Source organism: Pleuronectes platessa, chromosome 23, assembly GCF_947347685.1.
Source record: "Pleuronectes platessa chromosome 23, fPlePla1.1, whole genome shotgun sequence".
Lineage (NCBI taxonomy): Eukaryota > Metazoa > Chordata > Actinopteri > Pleuronectiformes > Pleuronectidae > Pleuronectes > Pleuronectes platessa.
The window spans coordinates 11885336-11897026 of NC_070648.1; the positions used below are offsets into that span (position 1 = coordinate 11885336).

General features: G+C 46.7%; 1 protein-coding gene across 1 annotated transcript; it reads left to right on the plus strand.

The window, feature by feature from the left end:
• Positions 1–114: 114 nt before the first annotated feature.
• Positions 115–5085, plus strand: LOC128430634 (uncharacterized). The gene is made up of 4 exons (XM_053416739.1): positions 115–197; positions 1232–1390; positions 2303–2365; positions 3611–5085. Exons 1-4 carry the CDS (start codon positions 115–117, stop codon positions 3915–3917), a joined length of 612 nt encoding a protein of 203 aa, XP_053272714.1. The 3' UTR covers positions 3918–5085.
• Positions 5086–11691: the final 6606 nt, after the last annotated feature.

Consider the following 11691-nt stretch of genomic DNA (forward strand, 5'->3'; position numbering starts at 1 on the left):
TGACGCTGCCCCAGCACTTCCCCCATGATACGGTGTACATCTCACCCAAGCACATTAACAGAAACAGGACCGCAAAAAGCCACAACTTAACTTTAATAACCACACAATGGAAACATGACCACAGCGGAAGTTAGCGACAATGGATATGGACAAATGAGCGAGCACAGTTACTTACTGCCATGGAATCCCTGGGTCAAGTGAGCCTTGGGTTGTAGAAACCTTGGTGCTTATATATTTGATTATGTATTTGATGTGTTATGGTTACAGGTTAATATTTTAAAAACAATTTCTCAGTTGACATCAGTAAGTAGCGTTGCTTGTTTCATTGTCAGAATCCGTTGTGGCTCACTTCCTTTGTGATTGGGTTTCAGTTGTGTGGCTTTTGCACTCGTGTTTTCTGTTAAAGTGCTGGTGTGAGACGCCGCGGCCACGGTGCCATACCCCTCCAATTTCATGGGCTTGTTAATGCACCCCCCCCGGAGTACAATGACTCTAATTGATACAGTAATGCTACAAGGGCAAACAAATAAACACACAAGAGAGAAATTGCAGTGAGGCTGAACAAAAAGAAACATTTTCAATTGCTGCTTTTCAGTCATTTCAAGGCAAACAGTTCGCCGTGGAAGAAGTTAGACACTTGACCACTTATGAGGGGAAGAGGGTGATGTCTGACTTCCTGACCGAAGGAGAATAAGAATTGTTTTCTTTCAAAGACGTCTATTATGCTTTCAAGAGGACGTGGGGTTTTAATTAGCGAAACACCTTTTGAATTAAGTGTCAAACTCTTCTCAACGGCGTCAAGGACAAATGGGATTTAGTTTGACTGTGGTGATTTATTGTGCATTCAGGCTGGTTGTCTCTCACATGTTCTCTTGGTGCTGGCCCGTCGCCCCCCCGCTCTTAGACGCCCACTGGTTGACCGAGTTGTTGTCGGGCACAGTCGGCCTCGCCGCGTGCCAGTGTTCACGTGTCTGCATGGCGTGTAGAAGCACTCCCCCTTCGCCGCTCACTCTCCTGTTCGCCTCCATGTTCGTGTTGGCCCCCATTCCTCTGTCTGACCCTCTCCCTCTCTCTCCCCTCCACTCCCCCGCCACCCGTCTCTCCTGGCCTTTCATCCCCCTCTCTCGACGACTCTCCCTCCCTCTCATCCGACCTCGCTGTGCTCCCCTCCTGCCGCGGCACCGCTCCCTGCCGCCGTGCTTCCCCCTCCACGCGGATGCTCCTGGGGCAGCCTGCGGGGTGAACTGCCACAAGGCCTGCCGGAGCCGCCTGGCCGTCGAGTGCCGGAAGAGGACCAAGAGCATCAGTCACGAGACGCCGCCGGCTCTGCAGGCCAGGTCCTACAGCTTCCCTCCACCTGCCAACACCCCGCCCAGCCTGCAGAACACAGGTGAGTGGTGCTGGGGTGGTTTGTTAAAAAGTCACAAAAAAACATTTCCTCATCTGTTGTTCTTGCAAAGTAGCAAAGCAAAGGCAAAGAGGAGCGAAGAATTTTCATTTGCTTGGCACAATTGAGAACTTTTAAGATATGACGCTTGTGAACTCAGCATCAACATTTATAGACATTGTTCCTTCTACACAAAGAAATGATATCTGTTAAATGCAGTTATTTTCTTCATGCTCACATCAAAAGTGTGAAATAACATCCAACACTTGAATCCTCAAGGCAGGTGAAGGTGAACGAAATTTTCAGGTGTAAATCTTTCGTCTCCTTCATGTGATGTCAATGCAGCATGAAGTAGTCTCATTTAGTTGATTTTATATATGAGGCATAATATTAAACCAATCTTCACAATCCCTCAATAAATAAAAACAGAATAAAAATGTCAAAACAGTCTGTGAATGTAGTCCTCTCACAGTAGTTCTGTTAGCTCAGAGGAATTTTTCAGTTTTCAGCTCCTCTCGACCCCTCCGCTTTGTGAGGGGGTGCTTTGGTCCATCCGCCCCCCCCCCCATACGGTGCACTGACATTTGGCAGATATTTTCAATAACAATAGTGTAATTTGCAATTGAGATGTGATTGGTCCACCACGGCGAGGCCAGTGACTCACCGCCGCAGCGTTTTCATCAGCTATTAGTGAAGTGGTGCCCTGCCCGGCTCTGTTATTATATCAGTGAGGACCTGGATGATCACTGGACGAGACAATAGAGCCAGGCGCGAGTAAACAGACAGAGGACACATATGTCATTAGATTTGCTGTGTGTTTGTGTGTGTGTGTGTGTGTGTCTGTGTCTGTTTGCATTCCCATTTGTTGACAAATCTGTTCCTATTTTCTCTCCCCTCACTTTCTGTTTCCATCAGTGATTGCCGAGGAGGATATAGAGTCGGTGGAGGAAGGTGTGTTCGATGTCCACCTATAACCAGGTGAGAGATGGTTTATGCTTCTTACTTCATGATGACCTTATTATTCACTAAATCTGACTCAATAGTTTTCTTATTGAGTCAATTACCTAGAATTTACTCCTGGTTTCCTAAATACAGTTCAACAATCAGGATGTTTGTATTCATTTGAATGTACAACATTTTATACCAACTTTGGAACATTTTACACTTCAACACACACAAAACTTAAGGAGCTTTGAAGAACTGTTTCAGTTAGTGCTGAATATTACCCTGTAATTACAGTTACCCGCCTGATGGAGGTGCTGCAGCCCCTTTAGTACCTTTGCCTGCCCACAAATCCTGGACTCTTTGAATGTGAACAGTTAGTGTTAAAAAAGTGTTAAACACTCAATCTTAGATTTGTATATTGTTATCATAGCTACCTGCCGAAATAATTTGCATAATGGTACATGACCTGTGGCTACATTTTCATTTGCTCAATTAAAATCACTAGTGTCAATCACATATAAGATACGATAAGATCAAATGTACCGTTATTGATCCTCCATTGAGAAAGGTCACAATTGACAAAGCAATAAAAAAGGGTTGAAAACTACAAATACAAGGTAGAATAAAAATATAAATATTATCAACATGGCTGTTTTTATAAAGGTGCAAAAACTGTTACAAATTATTTATTTTATAAAACAAATCATGATCTGACAGGGATAAATAAAAAAAACACTAGTTGGAGGTAACAGTAAAAATACTCACATCTGCATTGGAGACATTTTGTCTTCCTTCCTCTTATCAGGCACTTCCTGCAATTTAGCTGGTGATTCCCAGAGATTCGCTCATTTGCAAGCTATGCAGGGGCCAATGGCTAATTTGGCAAATGACCATCTGAGCAATAATTCACATTTTTAAATGCAAGAACCAGTGTCCAGGTCAACCTACTGGTGAGCAAAATGAGTAGTCAGTCCATGGCAGGTTGATTAAGCACAGGTTTGTAGGTCGGAGAATATAGAGGCAGTCTCTATAAGATGGTAATTGCCGCCTCAGGGCTCAGGGGCTTTTGGTTTGTAAATAACTGGTGCATATTCCCAATCCAGTTTATCAAAGCAGATTACCACAAACTGAAAACCAACACAGCAACTGCGGGGCTTCAAGGGGCCTCCTGGAGGTCTGGGTTCCCAGAGCTGTTGCTATTCTGCACAGTGCAGACGTGTTCATATATTCTCCTCGAGCATTCAAACCTATTTCACTCGCTGTATCGGTCTCTTGCAGGAGCTTTGAATTGGAGTGTGAGGTCTGCAGCTCTCTTATTTTTGAAATGCCTCTCTCCGGTTGGTGTGCAGGAGGCCAAATCAGTGACCGTCCATCAGGGGGAGCCAGACGCGGACGTGCTGCAGTATGTGAGTCTGGCAGCACCCCCACGCTGAGGAGAAATTGCACTGAACACCAGTCAGGATACCTACACGGTGCCACACGGTGGACAAACGCCGCAACAGCAACCCCACTCCGGCTGACTCACGTGAATGTGAAGACCAATGTGAATGGAACGGTCTTTGTTTGTCGAATCTCTACATGTTGATCCCATGCCGACCAAGTGTTTGTGTAAATCTCACTATATATTCTATAGAAAAGAGAAATAAAATCCACAATATTGTATTTTCCTATGTTAAAGTCAGAGAAGTCAAATTTGAGCTCACTTTGCTGCAGATTGGAACGGCTGTTTACTTTCTTTTTTTTCTCTTTCTTTTAAAACACAATAGAGGTGCTGTCATTGCCAAGAATGTAAACCTGTACCCAGACTAAGCTGCTGTCGCCTTCATCTGAGAATCTCTGCTTTTTTATTGCTCGCCGGCTTGTTTTGAAATTACAATTTCGATGTCAGATAAAAAAAAAATGGAAGATTGATTTGCGGTGTTCGCGACAAAAGCGGCCACTTTGCAAAACAAACCGAGACGACCACGTGGACAGTTAGAATGACGGCGGACTTTGATCGGCGTCATGTTTCGCTTCATGTCTATCCTGACTATCTGGAACTGTCCCGTGGTTGTTTCCCGTCGTGATGTTTTTCGGTATATTCAGTTCTGTCTCGTACCAGTGCACCGTCAATGTAGCGGTGACGGTTGAACGCTGCTGTCACATGAAGAACCTGAGAGAGAGAGAGAGGGAAAACGTGGCTCCTCAACATGCTCTGTCAGTCGAGATACGATAATCAAACAGATAATACCCAAACTGGAGTAATGAGGCTTTCTCATTTGACAGCAGCAGCGTCTATAAAAAAACGTTACCCTGAGAAATCTGTGTTACTGCAAGTTGTATTTTGCTGTTTTTTATCCCGCATGCTTCTCTCCTTTATGGCCAGACGTCTCTGTTACTGAGAATTTCTTCTTTTCTGTATTTTTTTTTTGTATCCAGCATGTGTTCTCATTTATTTAGGAAACGTGAGGTCTTGTGATTCCTGCCAGAGGACATGTTTCTGTCGCCTTGTGCCTGCGCCGAGATGAATTCAGACTTCGAGTGCCATATTGTTAACTGCTGGTTTGTCATTGATTAAGACTCGTCCCACTGCTGGTATTTATTTTATTCTGTATAAAGAGCTAAATCGCTGCCGGTCCTTCTGTGTCGCTCCCCCGCCTTACGAAAAGATGTTCGCTGTTACTCTGAGAATGAATCTTTCCGACTGATTTCCGTGCTGCTCTCTGTAGTCTCCAGATGACTCGTCAGTATTAAATGGAGGCGTCTTTCCAAAACCTGGTGTCTGGTTTAAAGAATTTCTGTGACTAATAAGATTGTTACTCAAAAAAAAAAAGAAAAAAGGTTTGTCTTTGTCTTTGTGAAACAGGAAATGAGACCACTTCTATCTCTTTATTTCCGGAACACCTGGATTGGATTTTGGAGGTCAAAGGTCAAGGTTGCGGTGTGACCCCACAAAGCAGGTGTAAGGTCAATTTGACATCATTTAAAGGATGCGACCCCTAAATTAGGACACAGTACATATCTCCTGCCAATTGATCCAAACAAACTTCCAATTTCCCCCAACAAATCTGTCTCTCACCACATCCTCCCCCAAAAGTGACTGATCCAGTCGCAGATCTGAATCTACACACACTCACACAACCCCCCCCCCCCCCCCCCCCCACACACACACACATACTTCTGCCATCCTTAGTGCGACCGTGATCCAGTGTCCTCTGGCTTCTATTGTAGACATTAATAACCAGCCCCGAATGAGCCTTGGAGTCGATGCCACATCTTATTACTCACACAGATGAAGCCAGTCTGGGCCTTCCACTCTGCTTGTTCTGTACGGGGGATGGGGGGGTGTCATTGATCTGGCTATATCCAGCCTTGGAGTCCGCTCATATCTTATCGAGTGCTATGATACAGCTAAATGCTCTCATGTGGTTCCGTGTCCGTTAACAGGGAGCTGGTGAACTGCAGAGGTAGCTTGGCCTATCGACCTCGGTCACGCACGCAGATGCATTCGGCGTTAACCCCGTGATTATGCAACCCGTGATCTGTGCGTTTTTCCGTGGCGGCCTATCCGACCAGCGAGGACACTCCCGCTCCATCATCGATAACTAGCCAGAGCTGATGTATGAATGAGCAGAAAGGGTTGAAATGAGGCAAATGCAGCCTCCACACAGGAAGCACCGGGCTCTGCAAACAATAAACTCCATATTGAAACGTCCAGATTGGTGTCAGCACCTTGATAGGGGTCGATACCGGGCACGGGGAAGAAAGGAAGCAGTCGTAAACCTGACATTCTAATGCACTGTCCTCTTTGAAATATCAAAGGCTCCCCTCATATCACCCCACTGATCCCCTGGGAGCCCGCGCCATTGTGTCTTAAAGCGTGTGCGGCCATTGCCGGCTGCCACGGCATCGAACGTCTCTTTTACCCCCGTGATTGATACCGCCCATTCAGCTATAGAAAATCCCTCCGAGCGGCGCGGCCATTTAGCCAGCAGTCTGACTGACATTGATCGGAAAAAAGGTCTGCAATGAGGGAAATTGAATAGGACTGCAGCTAATTACATAGCAATGAAGACAGCAGGGAAATAAAGCTCACACATTGTTAGCGCTCTGGCACTGCCACCTTGATTGCGAGGAGAGGGGAGATCCGGAAGCCTGATAGCCGAAAAAACGCATTTGAGCTAAGGCGTCATTTTCCCCTTCAGCAGACGCTCAAGGTTTATGGCGCCGTCCAAATAGAAAGAGATGGCAATGCAGAGCGCCCAGATAAGATGGAGAGATGAACATTCCTGCCAGAGATATTGGGATATAGAGATATTTTGTTTTTAGCTGCTATGGATGCACATTAAAAGGTCATCAGAGGGAGAAAGAGGATTTAGCACAATGGATGAATCAGATTTCCTCTTGCAACACTAATGAACAGATTATTGATTTGATGAATCCGGATCCGCAGCCAAAGCGCTGATGCCCGCTCGTCCCTCTGAACCCGCCGTGACACCCTCGACCGCAACGCCATCCCCTTGCGGTGCAGCTGATGGCAAGCATCTGGAGCTGTTAACCTCGTGGCAAGGTGGTAGTGGTGGTGATGGGGGTGGTGGGGTGGGTCATGGCAGGTGGTTTCCACTTGGTGGCAATGTTGAGCTTTTAAGTGGAGCATATGTGTGTGTGTGTGTGTGTGTGTGTGTGTGTGTGGCGAGGACGGACTCCTGTGGGGAAGGTGGGAACACTGCCAGTGATGTGGCAAAAGGCAAGAAGGCAAACAGAGCCACTGTCAGGGCTGATGGTGAATCACAATGCAGCATCACACGGCAGACAGCAGCACCACCATCCTCCGTCGTTTCTGTTTCCCAGCATTAAACCCCCCCCCCCCCCCCCCCACCTATGCATATGCACACATTTTGAAAATCTAATTAAATGTCGCTGCACGCTTGTTTCTCTTAAGCTGACAGTTCTCATCGAGTGTCGATTTCGCCCACACGCGTAAACACAAGCTGAGAAACACCATCCACTGTCACCACAACAGAATCTCCACAGTGTTATGATCTTTGCACTCGCTTTTTTTTTTGTTTTGTCTTGACTTTAGAGAGAAAATAACACAGTTGTCCTTTTTCTTTGAAAAGGGGACAATACATTTAAATCCAAGTTTGTCTCCGAGGCCCTGCTTATCTGCCCCGGTCCACATTGTCAAAAAAAGTAGCCGTGCAAACTGTCCCCTCGCAGAGGAGAGTCGAAAGGGGCTCGGCGAGTCGGCTGCAGCCTTAATTACATTAAGCTCATCGCCGACTCTGGTGAGGCGCTCGGCACTGTCGGGGGGGTTGGAATCCTCATTAGAGTAGAATCGGCTGTGATGAATATTGCTTCAAGAACCCCGGCGGGATGCGAGGCCAGACCTGTTGGCGCTGCTGTGCAACATTAAAGAGTTGAAGAAGCACCTTCGTCATCGGGGGGAATGCTAAACAAGAGCTGGGCCCATGTGCTGAAATCTCCATCAACTATCACCCTTCTTGCTAAAATGAAGATAATAAGAATGAGAATCCTGTCAACACTTCTTCCAATCCTGGCCTCCCCTGCTCGGAGAGGTCTCATTTAGCCATCACTGATACCAAATCGAGTAACCGCGGCCTCAGGATTGACACAAAATCAATGGCCCTGCCGTGTGCCGCGGGGACGGCTTGCATATTTAATTTCCCCCTGAAGCTGCAGGGCACAGGGAGGAAGGCGAGGAGGAAGGGAAATAAACCTCTGCGAGCGGGGTAAGTGTGTTTTCACTGCTGGACCTGCAGATTGTATCTCGTGACCCGGGTGTCAGCGATAGACTTATCTATGTAGAACCCGCCAGGCTGGGTTGCCGCGGTTGTCAAGAGATCCAACAGCAAGCGGATTCCCCACGCTCCCTGTGCCTTTTATTCCCTCTCTCTCGATTTTATGTATTTTAGGATCCAAACCTGCACTTTGTTGCACATTAACATTCCAGCTGTTCGTGAAGGCACATGTAGGAAGAGGCTATAAAAGCGTGCGTGCATAAACGAGAGATTCCCGTGAACGGAGGCTATCATTCCTCTGGAAGGTGCGTTCCATTTCCTCGCTGAATGCATCAGAAAGTGTGTTTTCAGTCCAGAGTGCCACAGTCATCCCCTGTTTTCTAGCCTTTTGCACCATTCAGGTCCTTCATTCATTTATTCATCTATTCATATGTGTAGTGCAGGTTGCACAGTCGATCAATGGCATGAATTAAGTATTAAGTATTTTAGTATATGCCTTCCTTGGTGCCTTTTCAGTGGATGGAATTGTTAGGATTTATGAAGAATGAAGATGTGTGCTTATAGTACAATTAGTAGAAGGATCTACAGATAGAGTGTAAACAAATACCAACTGTGGAGATTTGCAGCCCTGAAGTGACTTAATGCACCATGTGAAATGTTGGTTTTGGCAAATTATGGCAAACGTGTAATTCCGGAGCAGTTGTGACCCTTCCTTGTCCCTCCCTTTGGTGCTCATTAGGCAGCGATTGGGGGTGAATTATTCATGGTGGGCCTTTTGTGAAATCCAAATATCCCAGATCAGCTGTTACTACCCCGCCCCCCCCCCCCCCCCCCCAGAGGTTTCGTTCTTTTTAAGCTTTTTAAATAAACCCAGGTAAGTAATTTAGTCCTTGATAATCAGATGGTGGTGTCTGAATCATGCCTGGTGTGTATTGTCCTCTGGATGTCAAATATGTGTCCGTCCATCCATCCATCCATGAAATTAAGATGTGTTAACAGCCTGCCTCATTCTGTACCTTTCAAAAAAGGGATTCTTGAATCTTTCCAACCACAGAATAACTCTCAGTATTATTTTACCCTCTGGCCAGAGCTGCTCACCTCTGTAGCCAGAGGGTCGTCCTACCAGGTGGCCAAACCCCAAGAATCTGCTGATGAAGGTGCTGGACTCCTTTCCCATTCCCAGTAATTGAGTTTTGGCTGTGTGCTTTTTTCCCAACTGCTGTGTCATGTTTGACGTCACAAAACTAAAAAACGCGTAGTCATCTTTGGAAATTGTCTAAAAACATGTGAAGTGTAACAAGCAAACAACACTCCAGCTGTCGGCCAAATTAACATCTTCACCCGGGTGTCACATTTCCATCAGTGCCGATCAGAGACAATAAAAACCTGTGTCTGCCACAGAGTCATTTGACCGGAGGATGAATGCTGCTTGTATCTATTCCCATTGCAGATAAAAGCCAGATGTCAGTGGGTGTTAATGGTTTTTGTTGACCAGGGGAAAGGGGGCTTGACTCTGCCGTGGACAGAAGCTTTTATCAGCACTGGTGACAATCTGCAGTGATGGAAACATGTCATACTAATTTCTTCAAATCCCTCTACTGGCAATGGGAAAGGAAATTATGATCTTTTATTTTTCAGGTTTACCCATGTTTAAAAAAACGCCCATGTTTTTAAAAGCCTGTTCAGGTTTGTGATCTCGGACAGCGTCTCGGTCGCGAAAGACAGAATGAAAGAAATAAAAAACCTGTGCACCCAAGAAGTCGAAATGAGCCACCTACGCAGGGTGTCTCCGCTCGCCCTCAGGGACACGTCGGAGACAGAGCGGCTGCCAGTCGAGGTGGTTAAGGGAAATGATTGGCCCTCTCCTGAGTTCCTTTCTGTGGAAGCATTGTCAGGCAATCGGGAGGAGACCCGGGGCTGTCTCCCAGGCACACTGGAGGGATTACATATCCTGTCTGGCCTGGGAACCCCCGTGGGGATCTCACAAGTAGAGCTGGAGGATGTGCAGGAGGATTTCTGGGATACCTCACTGAGCGCGTTGGACGAAAGTACTCAGTCCCCCCCCTGCTGTTCTATTTGCACTAGTAAATAATTGTTTTTCTTTAATGCGTCCTGTGCAGATGTGGTTTTCCGATCCCTCTGCTTCCTCGGCTTTCTCTTCTTTCTCTTCTTTATTCTCTCTTTGCCCCGACTCCACAGCACCTCCACCTTCATGGCTCTGCGGGGAGACACAGCCTCTGTGCCCAGAATAGTCGCTTTGTCTCCGCCTGCTCAGTTGCGTAAGCCACCTTGACGATGGGCACAGAATGGCAAAGTAGTGGAACTAATGTACGTATCATAACGCCTCAATCTTGAGGAGGGAGTTATTCCCAGATCCTCCGTTTCTCCAGTTTTTTTCCCCCTTCTTCCCCTCCCTCTGATCAAATCAAGCTCATGACAAATATAATCGTAGATGGGGAGTGACATGAGAGGAATGGAAGGAGAAATAAGGAGGAAAAGCAGGGGCAACTGAGGATACCGGGGCCGAGCATCATCTGGGGGTGATTATACCAGGGTTATAAGGCTCCTGGAGGCACAGAAGAAAAAAACTGCTGAAATCGTTCTTATTGTCACGACGGTTTGAGGAGAGGATGCTCGGGTTTTACACGCCTGTAAGTGAGAACGACTCGCCAAAGCCTTTCAGCTTTTTATGAGAACGTACCTGAGAGGCATGTAAAACCTACCTTTTATTAAAGACCACTTAAGCATTTTTATGATGCCTAACAGCACTTGCTGATGGATATAGACACAGCCCTGCTTAAAAGTGGTTTATGAATAGAACTGCTTGAGAGGGAAGCATCTGACTGATATTTAAGAATTTATGGTTTGAGAGTCGGCGATATCTAGATGCTGTATAGCCATTGGCCGCCTCTGGGTTTGTTTGGAATGTTCATCTGTATTTTAGTTTTTTTTTTTAACATTGCTCAATCCTATTTGGAGTCTGTCAAGTGTATCCCAGCATGCAAGAGTGGGCAGGTAAACACCCTGCGGAGGTTTCCAGTCTATCACAGGGCACGCATACAGAAGATAATCCTTTCACCTCACATTCACGCCCGGGGGCAGTTTAGCATCTCCGCACTGCACCTGATTCAAACATCTTACCGGACTGGGGAGAGGGGTCTTCTGCCGTCATCGAGAATTAGAGCAGATGTCAAAGGAAGACTTCACCTTCAAGAACCAACAGAAAGGCAGCGGTCCACTACCTGCGCTTATTCTGGTCCAATCATCCTCCAGAGAGGGTTTAGCCCCGTCTCCAGGCGTTTAAACCCAGACAAGGGATCCCTGACACGGGGAGTTGATTCCGCTCAAGGCCCCTGTACTCCCAGGCGTTAAAGCTGTATGTACAGTGTGCGGCTATACGCAGCCGGCCGGACCTACTGGCCCTGTGGCTGCATGGCAAGCCCCCCCCCCACCCCCCTCTCTCTCTCTCTCTCTCCCTGTTAATTTCTCTTTCGCTCTCTCACATCCTCCTCTTTTAATTGCTCTGAAGCTGTGCGCTCACCTCAGGGACCCCGACAGGATGTTTTACAGAGCTTTGGGGAGACTGACTATTAATAAATAATACCTCCCCTGTCCTCT

What these genes read in the sequence shown, in the direction of transcription:
- LOC128430634 (XM_053416739.1), top strand. Translation starts at nt 115, where the DNA reads ATGACCACAGCGGAAGTTAGCGACAATGGATATGGACAAATGAGCGAG. An exon ending in CCATGGAATCCCTGGGTCAA is followed by an intron (nt 198 to 1,231) that starts GTGAGCCTTGGG and finishes CTCCTGGGGCAG; the next exon opens with CCTGCGGGGTGAACTGCCAC. An exon ending in CGATGTCCACCTATAACCAG is followed by an intron (nt 2,366 to 3,610) that starts GTGAGAGATGGT and finishes GGTCTCTTGCAG; the next exon opens with GAGCTTTGAATTGGAGTGTG.